General features: G+C 39.5%; 2 protein-coding genes across 4 annotated transcripts in view; both read right to left on the reverse strand.

Annotated features, from left to right (window-relative positions):
* Nucleotides 1-178: 178 nt before the first annotated feature.
* Nucleotides 179-13,001, reverse strand: nrd1b (nardilysin b (N-arginine dibasic convertase)). Of its 3 annotated transcripts, none has more exons than XM_017478728.3 (31): nt 12,842-13,001; nt 11,965-12,160; nt 11,653-11,884; nt 11,126-11,207; nt 10,318-10,471; nt 9,743-9,816; nt 9,216-9,311; nt 8,908-9,030; nt 8,697-8,754; nt 8,537-8,610; nt 8,185-8,254; nt 7,924-8,001; nt 7,718-7,838; nt 7,577-7,635; nt 6,773-6,827; nt 6,560-6,664; nt 6,161-6,284; nt 5,411-5,497; nt 5,200-5,319; nt 4,980-5,031; nt 4,225-4,375; nt 3,887-4,014; nt 3,520-3,682; nt 3,350-3,381; nt 2,863-3,001; nt 2,296-2,343; nt 2,117-2,169; nt 1,941-2,024; nt 1,509-1,716; nt 1,122-1,211; nt 179-980 (listed from the first exon to the last, which is right to left on the reverse strand). In XM_017478728.3, the coding sequence occupies exons 2-31, from the start codon at nt 12,156-12,158 to the stop codon at nt 753-755; spliced, it is 3,282 nt and encodes a 1,093-aa protein (XP_017334217.1). In that variant the 5' UTR covers nt 12,159-12,160; nt 12,842-13,001; the 3' UTR covers nt 179-752. The 3 variants fall into 3 exon arrangements, with proteins under 3 accessions (XP_017334217.1, XP_017334218.1, XP_017334220.1); XM_017478729.3 differs by having other exon boundaries at nt 11,965-12,177; nt 12,842-12,983; XM_017478731.3 differs by lacking the exon at nt 12,842-13,001 and adding an exon at nt 12,670-12,694.
* Nucleotides 13,002-15,878: 2,877 nt separating this feature from the next.
* The window catches only part of rab3b (RAB3B, member RAS oncogene family), a 10,131-nt gene continuing 780 nt past the window's right edge, over nt 15,879-25,229 (reverse strand). The window contains exons 2-5 of the mRNA XM_017477414.3: nt 24,956-25,180; nt 22,930-23,048; nt 18,374-18,498; nt 15,879-18,244 (exon numbers count right to left, since the gene is read on the reverse strand). Of these exons, the coding sequence (XP_017332903.1) occupies nt 18,060-18,244; nt 18,374-18,498; nt 22,930-23,048; nt 24,956-25,180 (654 nt within the window). The 3' untranslated portion in view covers nt 15,879-18,059. The remainder of the gene's footprint in view (nt 18,245-18,373; nt 18,499-22,929; nt 23,049-24,955; nt 25,181-25,229) is intronic.

Below are 25,229 nucleotides of genomic sequence, written 5' to 3' on the forward strand. Positions count from 1 at the left end.
TCAAAACCATAATAGGTGCGCTTGAAGTTCTGTTTCTAAAGAAAAATGCAGTCACAATGTTGCAGTATCAATTTTTACTCTTTTATCATCCAGCACAATCAAATAAATCCCACAATTCTAGCTCAAATTAAAACTATGCATGTGGATTTGTTCAAATAAATAAATAAGTCACAATATGCACTGTCCACAGACACACATTTATTACATACATACATTTGACGAAAAAACATGCTATACTGTATATGCTACAGCACTCAGTACACGTAAGCATTGCCTTGCAATCCTGTCACATGCTGTATCACATGACCTTTAATGACATCTTCAAAACCTAATTTCTCTCAGAAAGACAGAAATAAAGCTAAAACCTATTATAGAAAGTAAACATCCCTGCGTTCACATGTTCCACCTTTAGCATAGTCTTCTTTGATTTGGTTAAATTTGACAACGTTATGATAAATTTCTGTAGTAATTTCATGTTCTTTCTAAGCAGCTGATGAGAAGTCTGCATTTCTTTTGCTGACCTATTATAATCAAACACAGTCCAGTTTAGTAATCCAGCCACCTTTTCCCCCTTTGTCATGCGTACATACTGATATGAAACCTAATTACAGTGCATCATTACTTTATATCCTTCATCACTGTAGCAAAAAAAAAAAAAAAGATCTTGCACGGTTGAGTCAAATATGAGGTAGCTCCTCAAGCAAGTATATCTGCACAGCATTTCCTGAGATCCATTGGGATGAAGTTGTAATTTAGTAGAGGATTTTGTGGTATGGATGGAGCGTAAGTGTGGAGGTGAATGCGCGAATGTCGGTGATCATGGAGGCTCCAGCAAGAGCTGGTGAGGCTGGCAGGAAGGTGAGCTTGGACACCTCTCCATACGAGGAACACTTGTCTGTACCCTCTTCACTCTTCTGCAGCAGGTCGGAGGAGGTCTGGTTGTCTCCATGGTCTTTCTCCTCCTGCCCAAATCCAACCACCTGGTGAAGTCAGAGGAGAGGATGCATTAACAGAAACAAACAGCAATTGTACTACAAATGCATGTCTAAGATACTGACTAAAGACATTATGAATCGACAGAATAAACATCATCACTGGTACAGGTGATGTATTGCACTCACATGAACACTGAGCTTCTTGCTGTCTGCACCTCTGTGCTCCATATACCAAGACAACAGATCTGCTTTGGTCATCTGCTTCAGAGCCGATATCTGTCAGCCGGAATGAAGCATAGTATAATATAGAATTATACTGAGCTTACACACAAGATGTACTAAATCCTTACATTTTGTTTTACCAAGAAGCATCTTTAAAACAATAGTCTGGTGAAACACATTTACTCCAAATAAACCAAGGCATGCATCGATAAACCAAGAAATGTTTGCTTATTCAGTTTTGCACTGGGTCTACAAGGCTAAATCTATCTAACAAATGAGAAAAGCTTCAAATGACTCACTTTCGGGAAAGATTAAGCACTAGGATGTGGACAGCAGGACTTGTTTTCTCACCTCTTTACTGAGTCGGTCAAACACGTACTGCTGGGTGACCACCTCGAACCAGTTCCTATCCACCTCCTCGCCAAGGTGTGTATCCTCACACTCCTTCAGCTTGATCAGAGCAGTGACTTGTACCTGAAATGCCTCTTCTGACAGATCGGCCATCTTCTCATCAAAGTTCACCAAGAACTCTTCGATTTTATTCTCTACAAAGTCAGTGCTGTCAGTGAGACAACGGCTGGGTCAGGCATTGCTCAAATATCACACGGTCAACTTGCATATCCATTACGTCAACTGAACATATTAATGACGACCTTCAATTGCAATTTAAGAGAGAGAGAGAAACACTAATTGTTCAATAACTCTGATTGTTAACCCCATAGATATGATATTAACTGTGATGAGACTGACCAACCTGATTCTGAAGCACATTTAAAAACTTACTTGAATTTGGTTGCTTGAGTCTCAACAGTAACCGAGAAGCCAAGGATACTGGATGTGTTCCGACAAGTAGGATACACCTGATACCTGTGGGATGGGGTAGAAAGAACATCCATCGTCTTTCATCAGCACTAACCACTTGAACACTCATTCCAATGAATAGATAAATCTCAACTGACCCCAAAGTCTCTTTAGTCCTTAGGAAATCAAAGCAGGGCTCCTCCATGTGCATCTAACCAACAAAAACACAAAACATAAAACACACACACACACACACACACACACACACACACACACACACACAATAACAACATCTCCCTTGCTCATGTGGTATATTACCGATTTGTGGAATTCTTACCACAAGCAGCTCCATCAGTGCATGCTCTCTGAGGCTCTTAATCCCAGACTGGAAACAAGGATATCAGAGAATATCAAGACCACAAACACAGAGCCATTTAGTAGATTATATTTCATAATTAATAAAGTTATGCCACTCGCATTGCTTCCTGGGTCCTTGTGACACAGTACGTTTAATAACATGAAACACATATGAACAGGGGTAACTCTTTAACTGAAATCCATCAACATATAAAATATTCAGACCGAATAAAAGAATAAAAATAGATGTACAGACCATTTGGTGCTATAACGTAAAAAAACATTATACAAAAAATAGCTTTTTATAGTGAGATTTAATTAATCATTAAGACTTAAACAATATTATAAATAACCTCATATGTAGTTGATCAGCCAAGATGTTTGATGTCAAAAGATTGCTTTCTTAGTTTATTTTATTTTATTTTTTTATTGCCGCTACTAGGCTAATGTACTAACAAATAAGGCACATCTGCCCCCACCACAATTTTTATTATTCTTAAACATCAACATCAAAACGCAGGATAAGGATACAAAACACTATAAATACCTGATAATAAATAGTGACCTCAGAGTTGGCATCACCCTTGTTTAGGGACTGGACTTTACACAGGTGATGCTTCCGTGGCAGATCCACCACACGGAACAGGACAGGAGGCTCAGATGGAAGCGGCTGATACTGGAGCCTCCTATAAGTCATCAGATCAGATAAACAGCTGTTGAGTAGGGCTCAAACTGGAAAACACTGCCTGCTTTAATAAATTCAAAAGGATTACAGCCACACTGATGTGCATTCATTTTGGTGTATGATTGTGGTTATATTTGTCTCCCTGGTGTGATGCAGGGTTCATTCCTTTTCATACTGAATAAATGCCAGAATTCTGCAAGAACTCGAATACAACTGACTAGGCTTATGAAATAACTGATGAGCTTAATGATGTATTAAAGGGGGAACTCATAAAACACATAATACATGGAGTACATTGAGAACCCCTGACCAAAAATAAGAAAATAAATAAATAAATAAATACACTTACTCAACAAAATACTGCAGGAACTCTTTGGACTCCTATGGGAAGAGAAGTACCACAGTAATTAGTATTAGGATGAAGCAGATTTGGGACAATAATCGCCACAGACTAGGGAAGATTTTGTCTTCTTTAAGCCTCGCCCATGTTTACAGTATATACTAAAGTTAGTGACTCACATCACTTGTGAAGTTGCCCTGCACAAGTCCTTCCACAAACATTTCTGCCTTAAACTTGGTGACAAACTGCATCAGATCTTCCATGGTGAGGTTCTTATTGATGGCCTGGTACTTCTGGATGACTGACCATCGAGAGTGCTCCAGGATTTGCAGGCGTATGTCTCTGTGACAGAAGAGAGACTAGTGTTGGCAGCATTAATTATATTTTATGTGCAAATAAAATACAATTTAATAACGCAGAAATGTCACATGTTTCACATTTGTATGATTATCTGGGGGGGATACATTAATGTCAGAGCTAAACTCTGCACGACAGAGAAGCACAGTTCAGCATCAACGGTCTAATCAGTGAGTAAAGTAGACTGACTTTCCCAGCCTCTCTGGCTTGATGAGGATGTTGAAGTATGTCTTCTTCAGCTGTTCTGCGAACATACTGAACACGTCAGCAGCTGAAGTGAAGTCTGCCAAGTAGTCTACAATCAGGTTCAGTAGCAACTGTGAAGACACAAAATAAGAGAATGAAATAACGTAATGAAAACTTTGAATGCATTGGGATAAAACTCTAAACTGAATAAAAATAATCCTAAATACACAAACCAAAATGAGGGGAAGAGTTCAAAATGGGTTAAATCTATTGATTAAGCCAATGAAAGCGATCAAAACTTGAAACTTGCTCGCATTTGATCTGTCCAGCCACATACTTACAGGCAGTTTGTGATTGAAACCTTTGAGCCGTATGATCAGGCCGTGATCCCCTGGAACCAGTTTGTACTCCAACTGGGCCACGTCTGCGTCGTAAGCCGGCTCAGCCAAGTTATGGGCCAGGATGTTCACAAAGAGGTCAAACAGAACCAGGCTTTATGAGAGAAGACATTAACAAAGGAAAAACATAAATATGCACAGTACAAGATCATCTGTCTTTTGGAGGAGACGTTAAACCGAGGTCCTGACTCTCTGTGGTCATTATAAATCTCAGGACACTTCTCGTAAAGAGTACGGGTATAACCCGGGTGTCCTGGTGAAATTCCCCCATTGGCCCTTATCCATCATGACCCCCTAATAATCTCCATCTCTGAATTGGCGGCATCACTCTCCAATCCTCTCCACTAACAGCTGGTGTGGGGTGGCACTATGGCTGCCGTTGCATCATCCAGGTGGATGCTACTCACTTGTGGTGGTTGAGAAGATTCCCCCCCATACTATGTAAAGCGCTTTGAGTGTCCAGAAAAGCACTATATAAACCTAAGAAATTATTATTATTTGATTGAAATGTCAACATCCACACGTAAGTGGACAAAGGGTGGCCAAAAAAAACACCACTACTTTTACACCGCAAGTTAAACTACTGTACACACACATACAGACACACACACAGAAAGCTAGACTGAGCATCTAAATTCTGCAGCATAGTTTGTATTACGCAGTATGGCTGATCAAACAAGAAGTTAACCAACACTCACTTTTCAGGAGACTCCTGGATCAGGGGTGTGAGCAAGTTGAAGCGGATGTATGCTGCAGAGAGAGTTATAAAAAGATGGAAGAACATACACAATCATATGATTAATTTCTTTCCATCATCTCTTCCATCACCTCTAGCCCATCTTTCTCACCTCTTTGAGAAAGATCACCTCTTTCTCACTTGCGCACGCGTACGCACGCACACACACACACATCCCCTACCTTTTGGTATTTTAAACTTCTTGTCCTTTTTGAACCACAGACGCCCTCGGCTGTCATCAACAATTTTGACTGGGAACTCGATGTCAGGACAGTCTGAGGGTTTCAGCGTGAAATCCGTGGCTACAGGCAGACACACAAACAAAAACGGATAGAATGTGAGCCACACACATTCAACAAGAGAAGCACTTATTCAACAGGCAGCAGAGCAGACCTATGAACTTGTTCTCGGCTGGGAGGTGAAGGGCAGGGTTCAGAGGGAAATCTCCAGACCACAGCTCACTCCATTCCAGAGGAATATCTGTAAAGGCAAACCAGTATCAATAAGGGCATTTTAACAATACACAGTTTTCATTATAGTTTCATTGTTATGAGTAATATGTGAAACATCAGGATGCTCTGATGCTTTGATTACACTGCAAGTTACAGATTCAAAGATTACATCTCAAACAGGTCTTTTCCCAAATTCTTACTTTAGTCTCTGAAGAAAAGGCTGAAGAGTGCTGAAAGATTAACTTGGATTTTAGCAAAGACAGTTAAAGTTACAGTTTTCCCTGTGCCCCATATATATTCCATCAGCCAAATCATGTTTGGGACCTGAAGTTTGCTTCTAAACTTTTGAACTTGTGCTACGAGTTAAATGTAAATAACAAGGTACAAATCTTTTTAGCCTCCAGTTCCAGCCTTACATAATGTAAACTCCATGCATTACATACTAGCTTTAAACCTAGTAATTAAAAAAAAAAAAAAAAAAAAAAAACACACAAAACCCTTTTTTTTTAAAAAAATGCTTTTGTTGTGAAATCACGCTTTGCAGGCAGAGCCACTCCTCTCATTGTTTCAGTTTAAGCCAACTTTTAAGTGCTGATGCAACCACCAGTGCTGAAATACACTGACCTGTCTGGCAAGGATATGACATTTACACTGTATATCATATTTTGCCGATCAGCCTAATGGCTCCCACCTTCTACACTGTACTGTGTGCCAAACCACTTCTCCTTCACTGGGCATTGTCCCTCATGCTCCGGGGATAGCAGCAGCAGGTTTGCTCTCTCAGGAGTAAGCAGTGCCAAGGCATGGGAAATCACCTTCACACACACACAGTTTACAGATACTATTAATCTTTAAATGGTAGCAATATCTGTCCTACTCAAATGGCATTATCTCATAATAAACAACAATTAATTTCAACTTAATGCTTTTAAGCAGAAACTAAAGCTACAGCCTGTAACACTATAAATAGCTTATTTTGACAGGTCAGAGTTAAATTCCATTAGTCTGACTCATCTTACATTTAACTGTGATGAATTCATAGCTACATTAAAATTCAAGCAGTAATGGAGGAAGGGTACAGCACACATACCTCTGGGCTGTATTCAAACATGAGCTGGTCTCCACAGAGAAAGTCCTCTTTAGGAAAAAGCTGCATATTCTCACAAATTTTCTCCACAAACTCAATTGGATCTGTCTGTCAAGAATGCAATAATATGACAGGCAATGTAAAAAAAAAGCACATAATCAGTTAGTTTGGTCATTTAAAAACAAAAGAAGTGAACAGGGCAAAAAGCAATTGTACCTGCTCTTGATAGTGAAACTCATTGGCGTCGATCTTCTGAATTTCTTCATAAATCCTGGGACGGAGCAGAAGGTAAACAAGAGGTACATGTTCAAGCAGTAATGAACCAAGGTGCTGGGTTGTGTAAAAAATATTTATGACTAAACAAGATATCAGTTAGCTCAGCGGTTAAATAAATGGTCTTCCATTTTTCAAACAAATGTCTATCTACTACATTTGTAGCATATGCACAATTATAACGGAGAAAAATATTGACTGAATAAATATTATTGAGAAAAATATTGAAAACATTTACACAAAACTCGCTATACACACACGTCTAAAGAGTATTTCGTTTAAGATTCTGGGTCTTCTCAGCAATGAGAAGGTTGGGAAGCATCAGTAGGGCCCTTAACATTCAAGAGCTCCAGGGTTGTAGTACAATGGCTGACCCTGTGCTCTGAGCCCAACTACTGAGTAATAATATGCAACGAAAGCACTTATTTGTACAGTAATGTGTAATGAGTAATGAGTACCATAGTTGACACTAAAGGTAAAGTGATTGTGGTGCATTTTAGTAAAGATGATCTAAACTTGCACTTAAATCCCTTGACCTGAGTTTTTTTTTCCCTTTTCATGCTGTACTAACCTCTCCCTCACAGGGTTTTTACCTTGATAATGTTCTTAGTCCCTGACCTAGAGAATTAGCATGAGGAGATTTTTCCCCCGATACAGACCACAAAGCACTTCTGAAAGGAAGTGGAAAACGTCATCTGCTAAATGCTGTAAATGTAAACTGCTTGAAACCGAAGCTCTGAGGCTCACCTCTGCTGTGGTTTGAGTTTCTGAAGCATCTTCATGTACTGGAACACCAAATGCACCACCTAAGATAATGATAACTGTGAAACCACGTGTTCATTTTCTACTTTTCCCAAATGCATAAAAAGCAGCTCTGGGTTTTCTGACCTGGAAGAAATTCTGGTAGCCCTCGTCTGTCAGGGTGATGGATACGCTAAAGATGGAGTAAGTAGTATTCTGATCAAAACCTGTCTCGCTGTTGCCTCCAAAAAGAGCCAATGCCCAGCACCTACACATACAAATGTATTAGGTCAACTGTAGTTAATGCACTTATAAGGTGGGAAAATATGGGTGGGTGATAGTACAGAACTTACTTCTTCCGGAGCACAGAGAGGATACTGCCAGCACCCTCATGTCCAACCAGCCAGGATATGTAGTGCAAAGGCTTCACCCTGTATTGGCACACACAGACATGGACTTTTCCATTCTTTTAACAGTTTAAAAAATAAAATACAATTTCCATAATTATTGGAACAATTGAGGTCCATGAAAACATCCAACATGTTGTAATTTATCCTGACAGAATCAAGTTATGATGGCCAAAGTACAATACGGTGTCATGTTTCACCTCTAACCTGTAATGTATGCCTTGAGGGGGTAAAGCCCAGCTGATGGTGAGAGCATGGATTTTTCTCACAGGAACCACTGGAAAAGGAAAAACAGATTTAGGTGATATAGGTACAGAGCAGCACTATTGTATGAATTATTCCTTTAAAAATGCAAGGACAGAAAATGTTTAAGATTTAGTGACTTTAGAAGAACAAAGAGTCTTCTGCCATGCTAAAATTTGAATGCAAATGTCAAGAGTCAATAACTCAAACAACTATATTCAACAATTCTCGTTTAGCACACAATGAAGCAAAGTATTCTTAAAAAGACAGAATACCCTTTAAATTAATTATCCAGAAAAAGGGATAGAGGCAGTACCTCTATAAAGCTTAGTGAAATCTGGTGTAGCAAAAGGCTCCTGAAGGGTGGAAAAATCAGGACGTGTCTGACCACTGAGAGGTAGAAAAAAACAAAAAAAACATGGAACAATAATGTACAGCTTAAGATGATAATAACAATTAACATGTAGAACACTTACTTGTTTGGGACCTTGATGAAAATTTCCCTCACCCATTCCTCTAAAGTGTCCAGCGTCTCTGCATTAGAAATGGGTATCATATGATCAGTGTGACAAATCACACACTTCGAATAAAACCTTTGGGTCACAGCATGGACAAAGCAGTTTAAATTGCCTCTTGTGCAAATTCAAGCACAGAAGTTAACAGCCAGAGGTTTGTGACGTCTGTTACCTCGGGACTGCACAGTGAGGGTCATGTAATGAGCAGAGTAGTATCTCCTCCAGAACTGCCGCAGACGCTTATAAGTATTTATCATCCTCTCCTTTGGTTCGTGCTTCAGAGTTTGGGCGTTTCCTAACAGATTTTAAACAAAGAAAAATTCATCTAATGTATGTTAATACAATGTGTTAAATAAACCACTTAAGATTAAATGTAGTCTAAATTTTCCTCCGGATGAGAAGTCTGATTTTGTCTTTACATAAAATTATGTAAATATTTTGGAATATTTTATCTATGATAAGAAGGGAACATGATCTCACCCCAGCAGAATTTGCTCATTGGATGGTTGGGCTTTGCTAGGCTTCCAAAGAGCATTTCTTTGCGATGAGAGTCTGATGGCCTGGCCAACTGGTATTCTGCACAGCCATAGAAAACATACATATTCTCACACATACACACACACACACACACACACACACACACACACACACACACACCTGAAACTACAGACTCCAAGACCACAACCTTCTGCATGCAAGAGCTCACATACTCCTACTATTGGCTAGTGTTGCTGTGATTGACAGGAGAGACAGTATGCGATCCCTCCCACCAAGAGAGCACAGCCAATTTGGCTTTCTTGGACTCCCAGTAACGGATAGCTGTGGCATCGTTGGTATTCGAACTTGGGATCTCCGGACGCTTTTCTGTTGAGCCATAGGGAGCCCCCAAGACCAGTATGTATGTATGTATGTGTGTGTGTGTGTGTGTATATATATATATATATATATATATATATATATTTTTTTTTTCCTTCACGTGACAAATCAACAAGCTGATATATACTGACCACTGTCCACTGCCTCCACCTCCCTTTCAATAGCATCTTCTATCATCAAAGGGCAGATGAAGAATTGTGCCCACCTGCAGACAGATGCAGAGTTCAATTCCATAAAAATGTCAGGCTTAGTTTAAATCAGTACTTGTTAGCCAAGATGATCCGTCCAAAGACCGTTCTATGCATCATACACTCAGCTGGCCCCTCATCATGAAAATCTAATTTGCTACTTGTACATGTGTGTACACCAATTTCCAACAAGAAAACAAACCTCTCAAAATCATAACACTGTGCTTTTCAGAGCAAGATCTAACCATACAACAGAAAAATTGTGTTATTTAAGAGTTCTCTTTAGTTGAATGTTGGCACTCACTGTTCATTTGAACCATTTTGTTACTATTCACTTTTAAAAGCAAATTTGTGGGAAACATTTCCGATTGTATGCATTAGGAGATTGTAAGGTCTACCTATACAGTCTATTAATAAATCAGACAGGGTGATTTTATGTATGCTTTTAAAAATAAATAAATAAACACATAATTTATTTTAAGAGTTCTTCATTCTGTCTATGAACACATAAAACTTGCCTATCCAGTGCCTCTTTGAAGTACTTCCTCTGAACATCAAACTGGAAGATGGTCCTCTCCAGGTCAGTCGAAGCGTTGTCACTGCCGCCGTGTTTCTTTAGAAATGCATCAAAGCCGTTCTCAGCTGGGTACTTTTCACTGCCCATGAACACCACTGCGAGACAAACAAACAGAAAGACACAAGCATATACAGCAGTGAATACTTTTTCTTAAAGATGACTCGGTAATAGTAGATTGTCATCGGACAAAAACATCAGACAAAGCTCAGACAGATATAACCTTTCCACTGTGAACAAATAACTGTAATGTGAATTACACACATAAAAATACACACATAAAATAATAATAATGCCCCGTTTTTGGCCTATTTGCTTAAGATTACTCCAAGCATCCGAGAGTAAGACATTACTCTCATCTATCCAACCAGACATCATGTAGTTGCCATATTATTCATATTTATTACCTGCTCAATTCAAATGAAAACTTGTTATTAACAGAAAGAAGAGTTCCCATTGAGCACATTGCAAATGCTCTTGAAAGGGCATCCTTCTCCAGCTCAGTCTGGCAAGCATTTATTTAGAGCACACAAGTTTTCATTTCAGTGATTTCTTAGAAACGTGATGTACCTTTCAGGAAAATTTTTAGAAAAAACATTGCAAACCACAATCCAGGAGAAGACATCAAAATAAAGGTTTATTAAAAAACAAAAACAACAACAAAAAAAAAACACTGGAAGTATGAAGGGTACAGTAATAACTTACATGACCGGTTACCTGATTAAAAAAAAAAAAAAAAAGATACAACTTACTGTGCTCAAGGAAATGGGCAAGACCAGGCAGATCCTCTGGATCACTGAAGCTTCCCACACAGATACAAAGAGCAGCTGCTGACTGAGAAAGAGAAAGTACACTGTGTCATTAATACCTGCTTTAACAATTTATTCCCTATTATTCACAATATAGTATAAACGAAGGCGGTATTATAGTATCCCACAGTGTTTACAGCAAAATATCCGTAAGGGAAGGGGAAAAGAATCAATTTTGAGATTCTGTATGCAAGCAGAAAACATGTACATTTTTAAAACTTTTATGGTGGCTTTTGCTAAGGGAGGAGTTTAGGTCATAGAAAAATTATGTAGACAATAATTTTTTTTTCATTTGGACGACTAGAGATGACTAACGAATAGTTTTCTTTGGTATGCATGGAGATTCACACACCTAGTTATATAATATCCAGATGTTCCTAAAGATCCTGACTAGCTGTATGATAAATATCAGTTTAGAGCTAAACTGAAAATCGGCACTCCAGATGATCAGATTAATTGAGGTTCATTACCTGTTTCTCTGACGTGACTTTCTTCATCTTTTTCATAACTTCCCCATTCTCATCTGAGTCATTACTATCTCTGTCATCATCGCTGTCTTGTTCACCGTCTTCCTCCTCACTGTCATCCTCCTTATCGTTGTCATCACTATCATCATGTGACTTCTCAGACTTACACACGCAGGCTTCCTGACCCAGATCTGAGATGAGCAGCGCTCTCAGACCATTGCTCAACTCAATGTACCTGAAAGTTTTCATAAAGCAAGTTGAAAGTGGCATATGGGACTTTATCGTGCAAATCACGGCTAAGGTGCTGTGTCTTACCTGTATTTCTTTGGGTCACTTGGTGATTTAATTATTTGTAAGTCCTCAAGGTTTTCCTCTGCTTTCTCAACTGGATCTCCAGAAGCCACAGCAGCTCTCGGCTCGGTCTGAGTCTGCGGTGGCGGCTCTCCGCTCTCAGGCCCGGGCTCATAGATAGTCCCACAGGACGTTTTGGCCTTGTTTTTCTGGGGCATTTCTAGAAGGGAATCAACGCTGCAATTACACACCACATCACAGACCAGAAAACAAAGGAAAACATAAAATCAGACAAGTTTTACAAACTTCTACCCTACACTGAGTCTGGTTTTAATTAGTTAGCTTGTGCCATGGGGTGCATCTGATACCACAGCTTCACTATAAAGAGTTTGGGATTTTGTAGTGAATCTCCACTAAATGCTGATTGGAGAATATCCAGTGCGCTAATGAAATTTTTGTCAATGCAAAGCAATAAGACAGCGTCCAAATAATACACCCTCACAGAGGTACACTATACCCATAATGCACCATTTCAGACACTAAACTGCTACACACACACACACACAATATAAAATCACAAAGTTACCAATACCAGTAACTTGCTAACATTTCACTTATCGAAATAATTTAATACCCCAAGTAAACAGATTAGTCAGGTTTAGGGTTACTGTATTCCCCCTGCTATAAACGCAGTCATTCACCACAAACAGCTGAAAGCAGGCTAGCTACCTTTAGCTGTTTTTAGCTGAAGTGTCACACAGTATAATATTCACTCTAACACGCCTCAGAAAACATGCCTCTAACATAAAACGTGTTCATCTTAAATTAAACACCGTGACAAATATTCAACATATAAACGCTATAAGTGTTTTGTTAAAAATTCATTATGCGCCGTATTTACCGGTACGAAGCTAAGAAACTAGCTTGGTTCTTCTATTCTCGCCTTAATGCAAACCCAAATAACATCAACCCCCTACGTAGGTACACCACACAGGGTGGATATGTAACGGGTCCGCTTCTGGTTCTTCTTCTTGTTTATTGTTGATCGACTTTTTAGGAACACTGCCGCCACCTACTGCACTGGCTAATGGACTCTACTGTATTTCTTACATGGGTGATGTGTCCGAGAGCTAATAATTTCCGGATGGGTGTGTCACAGTCCATCTCAATCCGGGGACCAAAACTCATCGTGCTTACATTACATTTATTCATTTAGCAGACGCTTTTATCCAAAGCCACTTACAAATGAGGAAACACAAGCAAAGCTATATATCAAGAGGAGAACAATACAATTAGTGCTACCATGCAAGATTTATAACTGAGTTCTAGAGAAGCAAAGTGCTCACAGTAGAGGTGTAAGACCCAATGTACGTCTTTATTTATTTATTTATTTAATATTATTATATAATGTGGGATTGGTTTTAGGGGTTAAGTGTTCTCGGAAGAGGTGGGCCTTTAGCTGTTTTTCGAAGAGAGATAGATTCTGCTGTCTGGATTGAGGTTGGAAGTTCGTTCCACCATTGTGGGACAGTTAGTGGGAAGGTTCTGGAAAGGGACCTTGAGCCATGCTGAGTAGGCACTACTAAGTGTCGGTCATTAATCAATTGCAGATTGCGTGAGGGAATGTAAGAATTCAGGAGAGTGTTGAGGTTGGGAGGTTCTTTTGGGCTGGTTGAAGACAAGGCGTGCTGCTGCATTCTGAATCATCTGAAGGGGTTTGATGGAGCTGGCTGGGAGGCCCGAGAGTAGTGTGCTGTAGTGGTCCAGTTTTTAGATGACAAGAGCCTGGAGTAGTAGCTGTGTAGCGTGTTCGGTAAGATAGGGTCTCATTTTCTTGATGTTATACAGAATGAACCTACAGGATCATGCAGTTGTTGCTTCTGCTAGCATTGCGTATTCAGCTCCTCTACCATTCACACTTAGCACCTCATGCTCCTAATCAGGTAGAATATCCCCATCCATACACATTATATTCTATACTCTAATCCTGAGTAATGTACAAATATAAATAGTGCCCTATAAACCTGTCTGTCCCTCAAACCTGTTCACAAAATATCCTCAATCCTCTCTGGCTAATTCTTAAAATGAGTAAATAACAGATTATGCTACTCAATATATTTACTACACACAAAAAACACATGGTGTACAGTTTTAGAGACAGCACACACGTCACATAATCCCACGTTCATGGAAACCCGTAAGTGCCAATAGTGATTTCAACCCTGTATGTCCAACTCCTTCAAGAAGGAAATCCAACACGGAGTGTGGAAAAAGATTTTGGTTGCTCCCAGTCAGCTGTGTCTAACATTTGGTATAAATAAAGGGGGAGGTTATCAAAGGAAAACATACAAACAAACAAATGAAAAACAAATGGACAGAAACAGGAGTCGATGATAATGATAGATTTACATATAGAAAAGCCAAACGAAAACCAGCCCTAATACCTAAACAGAAGAAAACAAGGTTACAGTGGGCTAAAAGGAAATGTATGATTGGAGGAAAATGATATTCATTGATGGGCGCACGGTGGCTTAGTGATTAGTACGTTCGCCTCACACCTCCAGGGTCCGGCGATCGATTCCCGCTGGGAATCGATGTGTGTGTGTGGAGTTTGCATGTTCTCCCTGTGCTGTGGGGGTTTCCTCCGGGTACTCCGGTTTCCTCCCCCAGTCCAAAGACATGCATGGTAGGCTGATTGGCGTGTCTAAAGTGTCCGTAGTGTATGAATGGGTGTGTGAGTGTGCCCTGCGATGGACTGGCACCCTGTCCAAGGTGTACCCCGCCTCGTGCCGATGCTCCCTGGAATAGGCTCCAGGTTCCCCGTGACCCTGAAGAAGGAGTAAGTGGTAGAAGATGGATGGATGGATATTCATTGATAAATCACAAACCTGCATTGGCCAAGGAGATGATGCTGGAACTTTTGTCTGGTGCCGTTCTAATGAAACATATAAAGATGACTCCCTGAAGAATACAGTCAAATTCCCCAACTCATTTATGATATGGGGTTTCATGTCAGGTAATGGACCAGTTGAGACCTCAACAGTCAATGCACAGGTGTCCATTGACATTTTGGACACTTTTCTCATTCCATCGATAGAAACTAGGTTCGGTGATGATGAAGTCATTTTTCAAAATGATAACGCATCTTGTCACAGAGCAAAGAACATTAAAGCTTTTCTTCAGGAAAGGCTCATCGACTGAATGTCTTGTTAAATTACATAAAACATCAGTTTACTGGCTTATTTTATGTGAGCATCTGCAGTACAAGGCCTTGTGAATTAGCTGTTAATATAGAAAAGTATTGGGATGAAAACATTAATATAAACCTGAAATTTGCTGATGTTTACAAAGCAGGGTACGTTCAGTAGCTAATGTAAAGATGGAGTAATTTCATTTATCTTCAGTAACCGCTTTATCCTGTCTTGGTCTGTGTCGGTGGATCCGGAGCCAAATTTTTTTTTCTGCATTTCAACATTACTGCCATCCTGCACAAGAAATATATGGTGAGGCTTAGCATCTTCCTCACAGTGTGCTCATGTGTCCACTGCTGGCAAATTTTGAACTCTTCCAGACTTTTAAAATGTTTTTATTATGGCCCTAATTGTTATATTATATTATAAAAAATGCAGCGGTCAACAACTACTTTTCTCTTTTGTGTTGACAGCAACTTGCCATGATGTTGGATGACAAAGTGATGTTTCATGTGTGAAACCACGTATTTATACCTCGAGGATGCAGAGCATGGTCAAAGGCAACAGCGGAGGACAGTTTTAATTTTTCTAGTGGCTTGAATGGAAAAACAGAATCAGTGATTGTAATTTCGTATAATACGATTTGCACATTCTTTTAAAGGGTGCCAATAATTCTACTGTTGAGTAACCTTGTCGTTACCTACACACATTGGGGATCTTATGTTATGATAGAATATGCACATAATATGGTGTGAGTGGTACTTTTATTGTTACAAATTGCATCTAAAACAAACTTTTACAATGATCTGTACAGTCACTCTATATCCTTGTGCAAATTTGTCTACCAGTCAAAAATCACTGACAGCAAAGTTACAGTACATCTATATGTTCCCAGCTTCAGTTATAGCATAAAAATAAATATCTACTCAGCAAAGACCAGCTTGATAGCTTACAACATCTTAATAATAAATATCTCATGTAAAATAAATTTCAAAGTAGTTACATAAAACATTGTTCATAAATGCCTACATCACTTAATTGAAAACTCAATGTATGTGATACATGTAGAACTCCACAAGGATTTGCTACGTTTCTGAAATATTAATCAGTCGTGGCACAAGTTTTACAATATACATATACTGGCATCTCTAAAGATATTTTTAATGTGTTGTCACTGTAAATGAATCGTAAATATGTGCAGTAACAACCCGAATGTCACCTTACGGCTGAATACGGTCAGCACGCGCACACACACACACACACACACACGCACACACGCACAAAACATTCAAATATATAGTTATATATATTCCACAAGAAAATACTCACTTTTATGCAAGAGAACATGTAGGGATTTGATTTTTGTTTTGTAAGACTATTTGTAGGCTACTCAGCTTGATTCATGCAAGTTCTAAACTACCTTTGATATATCATGATATATTGAACATTTGCAAAGTGCTCTGTATGTCCAAAAACACATATTATATTGTGCCCATTATAGGTATTCAAAGGAACCTATGGTGTTATTTTATTGCCAAAAATGGGGAGCGCATTAGCTTTTGTAGCCGTTAGTAGGACACGCAATGATTACGAAGGATACTTCAACTTTCATACAATAATACATGCGTACATGTTACATTTATCTGGCTCACTTACACTTTTTGTGCTCACCCGTTTAGGTCATGCTTTGGTGCAACAACACTGCCCAAAGTCGTCAGCCAGTCAGAATGGGTTTCAGCTGATGGTGTTCACTACAATTTTAATAGTAGGAGGAAATCAAGATAAGCTCCTCCCATTCTGACACCATATTGCTGACGCCGAGCAGATGGAGTGGTCCGTTATAAATATCGACGAGCATTAAATGTTTACAGACACTAAAACATGATGTACAACGAAAAGGAAACCTAGCTATGTGAGAATAAAAACGTATGAGAATGGGAAGGATGACATTGTTTCATACTTCCTAAATGTTACCCCCCCCTCTTTTTTTAATATTTACACAATGAGGTTGAAGACTTGCATGTGCATCGTCTGAGACGTGTAGCCATTACATGTTTTTCAAACTGCTGCTCATGCTCTCTCACATGGCAGCTGAACACCCTCGGAGGAAAGCAAGGCATCTGCCGTTTTCTGCATACATGAGCTCACAGATGCCCACAACTGATAACAAGAAGGTAATTTATGGTCTGTTAAGACTCCCGACCATGGATGGTCATGGCTTTGTACATACATCTGAACTCACAATCTCCTGATGTAGGGTGAGTGCTTTTGTGTTGCCCCACTCAGCAAGCAGGACAGATTTGAGCCTGGACATGTATTTTGGTATGACAGCAAAATAAATATGAGCAAGAGTGAAAGGAATCTTGATGACGGATCTAAACTATTGTGCTCTTGACTTTTGGCAGTGAAATAACTTTATAATAACCAACCATCCAGTGGTTCCACCAAGTTAAAAAAAAACAACAACAGAACATCAAAACCACCCTGAAACAGCAGACCATTACTGTGCATAATATATAACTGTTATGGACACTCTGCAGTTGTCTGAGCTTAGGTCACACTTGTGCTCTTTCGCTGAGCAACAGTTGCAGAAAAGAAGCAGAGAGATAGTGTTAGGTGATCGTTAAAGCACCGATTATGCTAGAATAATACACCTGTTGAGGTCTGATTTACTCATGTGAGATATCTGTGTCTGGCAGTGAGCATGTGCTTTTTTGTGCTTTGCTGGAGTCCCTGCTTTGACCTAACTCTGACCCTTAGTTAGAGGTGTGCTTAAAGTGGCAGTATAGCATTAACAGTGAACTATATATATAACACTACTACATGTAAGGAAAAAAAAAAAGTCTATGTTGATGAAAATGGAAAGCAGATGAAAAGACAGGATCAGCACAATAGTCTAGCACGTGACATCAGAATAAATGGGCTAAATCAGCAGCAATTCTGAGGTAGCTGCGTCGGCTTGTCAGTAAGCCGAGTGGTCTTGGCTCCACTGATAATGGACGGGTCTGTGTCCATCCGCTCAGACATCTTCACACAGATGATGTCCACCAGGCGCTCGAACACCTGCCTGACATTGATGTTTTCCTTGGCGCTCACCTCATAGTACTCAAAGCCTGATGAAAATCACATTATTTTATATAACAAACAGATTATATCTGTAACTGTGTAATTTGGACTCCACTTAAGTTTTAAATATCTGTCCGTGTTAAAGCATTTAAAAATGGCTTCTTTGTCCTACTCACCTAGTTGATCAGCCAAGTGCTTGCCTTTCTCCACAGGTATCACTCTCTCATCAGCCATGTCACATTTATTTCCCACTAAAATAACCTGAGCATTGTCCCATGAGTAGGTCTTAATCTGGGTTGCCCTGAAACAAGAAACATTTATGGTTTAGTGAGTGCTTTAAATTGCATCAGCAAAGTACTGGGTGATATGATGTTATAGTATTGACAGTGTGATAAATTAGGGCACAATACTTTTCTGAAATATTGTGGGTACCAGAATATCTATTATTTTATTTTTTTCTTCCTTTTTTTTTTTAAACAACATTTCTAAACTCTGGTTTGGTGGTTAAGATTGTCAGTGTTTATTTCAGTGTTTATTTAAAAAAATATATTTTACTGATTTATCATCATTAAAAATAATCTGTATATATTAAATAATCATAAGCTTCTTCCATCCATCCATCTTCCATGCTGCTTATCCTACACAGGGTCATGAGGGAACCTGGAGCCTATCCAAGGAAACTCAGGGCACAAGGCAGGGGACACCCTGAACAGGATGTCAACTCAGGGCATAATCGCACACACACACACACACACACACACACACACACACACACACACACACACACACACACACACACACAGTACAGACAAATTGGAAATGCCAATCAGCCTACAACGCATGTCTTTTGACTGGGGAGGAAACTGGAGTACCTGTAGAAAACCCCTGAAGCACTGGGAGAACATGTAAACTTCATGCATGCACACAAGAAAGAGGTTGGATTTGAACCCCACAACTGTGGAGGTGTAAGGCAAACATGCTAACCACTAAGCCACCGTGCCCCCTTTATAAGTTTTTTATTAAACAAATTTTTGTTTTGAAATGCTACCTTGTAAGCAAAGCTATATATCATAGAAATGTCTTCAAATATTGTGATATAATATTTTGTCATATTGCCCATCACCACATCACCATACTTTCTGTGTCTGTAATTAATATGAATTAATATGTGAAAAATATAGACATATTTTCTGCACACCTCAGCATACCATCTGTAAAACACTATGCTGTCCTAAGCTGTTTATCCATTTCATCATAAACACTCATGCATACTGTCTTCAAACAATGCTGGATCCCACCAGTATTGCTTAAAGGCAGACCATTCCACCATAATTGACCCACTGACAGTTTCTGACCCCCTGCAAGAGCCCTAGTTCTTATGCTGATGTTTCAATCTTCAGTGTTTCATGCTGGATACTTTCTTCAAACCTGGCAACACAGGATCTGCACTCAGATAGGAGTTCTGCCACTCAGGGAGATCCTACCAGGTATCACAGGTGGAGTGATAAAGAATCCGAGTTGCACACATAAGGTTCCACGAGGGACGGTCATACACCAAAGCACTGTACACCTGTTTGTTGGAAATCAACACATTGTCTTATCACTGCTATGCAGATGATACTCAGCTCTAATTGGCCTTCCCTCTGGAGGATGCTTTAGCCTTATGCATATCTGAGCCAGGATGAATTACCATCACTTCCAACTAAATATTCTGAAGACAGACCCTTCTATCAACCTGGCAAGAATCTTAATCCAGTCTAACACCATTTTAGAAAAAGAATGAGCCTTGTGATCAATGTTTATAGCATTCCAGTGTAGTAGCACTTGCTACTTTTGCTTCCTCTGTTCCACAAATGTTATTTGTAAGTTTTAGATAAAAACCTTTTCCAGTTATAAATATACTGTGGGGTCTAAAATCTGAGACCCCCCCCCCATTTAAAGCTTGAAATAAACAGAAAGTTTTACATTTAACATATACATAAAACAAAGAAGGGAAATAGTCAATATCTTGAATATTTCATATTTCCAGGTCCCTATTTAAATGTAATCATTTTTTTTATACTGAGCACACTGTACGCATCTGATACTGTGTTCAGATATGCTGATGGATTTGATCTCACATAGATCACCTATTGAATGTTGTCATTAAAGCAAAAGGGGGTATGTACTAAATACAAAAGAATTCTGAAATTCATGTAAAAACACCTATATTTAACAAAGATATATATTTTTTGATAAACCTGTGTTTTGTTAGCAATTGTTTGATATCCATGAGAGCAGAGTATTGTTGTGAATTTTTTTTAACAAAAGATCAAAAAGTGAAACAATAAAGGCAATTTTTCACAGCCTTCTTTGCTCATATTTACCAAGGGTGCCAATATTAGTGGAGGGCACTGTATGTAATACCATGGCTGTGTGTGACTTTACACACCTGTGCAAATTCTCTATCAGTCAAAAATGTATGACAGCAAAGTTACAGCACATTTATACTATAGGCCAAAAGTATGGAATCAAAAAGTGATTTTAAAAAAAGTTGGGTATTAAGCTGATTTTTTTAACTGACACAAAACAGTGCCAAGTCTGCATGAAATGAACTTGACCTGAAAAGAACAATATACTAGCTACGATTTCATGAAAGAAGACTTCAAAGATGCCAGATTGTCGTACTTTAAATATGTGAAATAAGGTACTTGAATGATTGCAGAATTTAAGCAAAAACTTCACATCAATAAGACTGGTTTGATACATTTATATACAGTATCTCACAAAAGTGAGTACACCCCTCACATTTTTGTAAATATTTGATTATATCTTTTCATGTGACAACACTGAAGAAATGAAACTTTGCTACAATGTAAAGTAGTGAGTGTACAGCTTGTGTAACAGTGTAAATTTGCTGTCCCCTCAAAATAACTCAACACAGAGACATTAATGTCTAAACCGCTGGCAACAAAAGTGAGTACACCCCTAAGTGAAAATGTCCAAATTGGGCCCAAAGTATCAATATTTTGTGTGGCCACCATTATTTTCCAGCACTGCCTTAACCTTTTTGGGCATGGAGTTCACCAGAGCTTCACAGGTTGCCACTGGAGTCCTCTTCATTCCTCCATGACGACATCACGGAGCTGGTGGATATTAGAGACCTTGTGCTCTTCCATTTGAGGATGCCCCACAGATGCTCAATAGGGTTTAGTCCATCACCTTCACACTCAGCTTCTTTAGTAAGGCAGTGGTTGTCTTAGAGGTGTGTTTGGGGTCGTTATCATGCTGGAATACTGCCCTGTGGCCCAGTCCCCGAAGGGAGGGGATCATGCTCTGCTTCAGTATGTCACAGTACATGTTGGCATTCATGGTTCCCTCAATGAACTGTAGCTCCCCAGTGCCGGCAGCACTCATGCAGCCCCAGACCATGACACCCCCACCACCATGCTTGACTGTAGGCAAGACACACTTGTCTTTGTACTCCTCACCTGGTTGCCGCCACACACGCTTGACACCATCTGAACCAAATAAGTTTATCTTGGTCTCATCAGACCACAGGACATGGTTCCAGTAATCCATGTCCTTAGTCTGCTTGTCTTCAGCAAACTGTTTGCGGGCTTTCTTGTGCATCATCTTTAAAAGAGGCTTCCTTCTGGGATGACAGCCATGCAGACCAATTTGATGCAGTGTGCAGCGTATGGTCTGAGCACTGACAAGCTGACCCCCCACATCTTCAACCTCTGCAGCAATGCTGGCAGCACTCATACGTCTATTTCCCAAAGACAACCTCTGGATATGACACTGAGCACGTGCACTCAATGTCTTTGTTCGACCATGGCGAGGCCTGTTCTGAGTGGAACCTGTCCTGTTACACTGCTGTATGGTCTTGGCCACCGTGCTGTGGCTCAGTGTCAGGGTCTTGGCAATCTTCTTATAGCCTAGGCCATCTTTATGTACAGCAACAAGTCTTTTTTTTAGATCCTCGGAGAGTTCTTTGCCATGAGGTGCCATGTTGAACTTCCAGTGACCAGAATGAGGGAGTGTGAGAGCGATGACACCAAATTTAACACACCTGCTCCCCATTCACACCTGAGACCTTGTAACACTAACAAGTCACATGACACCAGGGAGGGAAAATGGCTAATTGGGCCCAATTTGGACATTTTCACTTAGGGGTGTATTCACTTTTGTTGCCAGCGGTTTAGACATTAATGGCTGTGTGTTGAGTTATTTTGAGGGGACAGCAAATTTACACTGTTACACAAGCTGTACACTCACTACTTTACATTAGCAAAGTTTCATTTCTTCAGTGTTGTCACATGAAAAGATATAATCAAATATTTACAAGAATGTGAGGGGTGTACTCACTTTTGTGAGATACTGTGTATGTGTATGTATATATATATATATATATATATATATATATATATATATATATATACACACACACACACACACACACTGTATGTATCTATATATATTATCTATATCTATGTAGTTGAATATGGAGCTGAAAACAATTCATTACTTTGTCCAAGTGTTTCCCCAAACCTATTCTTGGTCTGTCCCCTATGCTGCACTTAGTTTCCACTTCAGCACAGCCTAATGAAGAGCTTGTTACTGAGCTACTAAATTGACTCAGGTGTTTCCTGGAGCAGAAAAAGCACTAAGATGTCCAGTGCAGGGGGACTCCATAACCAGGACTGACATACACACAGGGTAAATAACTACAGCTCTAATTTCGTCTCACCAATCCTGTACTGCATTGAATGACTCCTCGTTGGTGATGTCATACATGAGAATGAAACCCATTGCTCCTCTGTAGTAAGCTGTGGTGATGGTCCTGTAACGCTCCTGACCTGCTGTATCCTGCACAGAACAAGACCAGCATAAAACATTTAAATCTATAATGCATATAGTGAGGGTGTTATTGCAATGCTGCAAGGTATTCATGATCTTTAGAAATCTGATGGAAATAGAGGATCAGAATTCATTGGAAAGATTCAAAGAAAAGGTCGTGAAATGAAAAGGCCAACTCATGCATTAATGATTATTGATGGTCTGATGGTCCTTGTCATTTGTGACATGAATTATGTCTTTATGTCACTGTAAGAATGGTAGCTGTATATTTATCATAAGCAGTAACTCCTAGTCTCCTAATCTCACTACATCTGAAAGTCAGCTAGTGACGATCAATTTCATGGATAAGGAACTGAAACTATTACCATGTTATTGATCGTTATCTTTAATTATACTTAAATATTACAAATTGAAGGATCAGCATCTTCATTATGCACATACATATTGATTTAAACACAGACATATTGATTATTAGCATCACTATAGAGTGTCTTTAATAATGTTCGCATAAAACAGTAATACACCTGTTTATGTGTTAACACATTTTCTTTATACCAGAGCACTATTGAATGCTTGTTTCTGATTGGTCAGAACGTGAGTCATATTCAGTAACAGCAGCACTGACAATAGTTACAGCTGCAAGGCAAATCACAGATTTATATTAATAACACATTGTTTCTATAGTAACAGCTCATTCACAGGGACCTGCATGGCTGTGCTCCACATCCATTGAAGCCGGATATAAATAGCATAGGGGCTACTATGTAATCTAAATGGATAAAAAAAAACAACAACCATGTTCTTATTTTAACAAAAACAAAGCATACAGCCTAATTGTTGATATGGTTGATATTTATGAAAGGAGTCTCCAGTGTCAGTAAGGTTTCTGACATGGAAGATTTATCAGAACAGAGAAGTTTGCTCTTTCTGGTTTGTCAGTAACGTGACAAGCTGTGTTTTCTGTCTTATTAATTTCTAGAAAGAAAAAATAGAGCAGCCCCTTACTTACTGCATAAAATGCCACATTAGTTATATTTAGTGACAATCAGCTGACCTTGGCAGATGAGTCCAAATCACAGATGGAGTATGTCACAGATGGTTCAGATTTCTACAGATCAACAGGATCTCCACATGATGAGGAAAACTGTGACGACGTATGAAGCCTGCTTCATTCAAAAACGCCACAACATGCCATTTTATCAGATGAAAAACTGCGGCATTGTCAGCATCATTCATTGCATCCTTTCCACCATCAGCAACTTTCCAGCTGTTTTTGAGGAGCTATTTTTACCATCCCTCACTCCTGTTTAATCAGCCTTGATTACAACTTGCTTACCACAAACTGCAATTTACTCAAGCTACTGTCTTCAGCCTTAAGTGTGTGTTTACTCTCCAAAACCCTACAAGACCCCCCCCCCCCCACTCCGAGGAGCAGCTTTAATTGGCTCTGAGCATCATTCTGCTGTGTGCTGCTGTACTGCTGCTATGACAACCAGCACTGATGATGCAAGCAGACAGAGGCTTTTGCCTCGGTTTTCCTCCTGAATAAAATACCAATTCCATTCACAGTCTGGTAGAGGGATGTGCACTGAAAGTCTGAAACGATTCACCTCACCTTAAGGGTGCTGGGGACATAGCATGCATCGATGTGTGCTTAGAATAGATCTTGCACCAAAGTGCCCGGAAAGCAAGATCTGTCCTGAGGTTGATATTCTATGACTTACCATTATATACCATCTGTTCACAGAAAGTGTGTGAATTCACACTGTATTGGTTATTTTTGTGCAGGACACAAATACGACTTTCTCACTGAGGAGTGTACATACTGAAATATAAGGCATGAGAATGAATTCATAAACACAAACTAAAGGGCATCTACATATAAACACATGAACACATGATCCCGATGGACTCACCCAAATTTGGAGTTTGACCCTCTTGTCATTGCGGTAAACTGTTTTTACTTTGAAGTCAATGCCAACGGTGCTGACAAACGAGTTGCTGAAAGAGTCGTCTGCATATCGGAATAGAAAGCTGGTTTTGCCCACACTGCTGTTGCCTATAATGAGGAGCTTGAACATGTAGTCAAAGTTCTGGTCGGAGCCATCTCTTTGTCCGAAGCGTTGATCTGCCTTTGCCATCTGTAAACGCACAGAACCGGACATGTAGCTCTGAGCTGTGAAAATGATT

This window comes from Ictalurus punctatus, chromosome 10 (assembly GCF_001660625.3).
Source record: "Ictalurus punctatus breed USDA103 chromosome 10, Coco_2.0, whole genome shotgun sequence".
Lineage (NCBI taxonomy): Eukaryota > Metazoa > Chordata > Actinopteri > Siluriformes > Ictaluridae > Ictalurus > Ictalurus punctatus.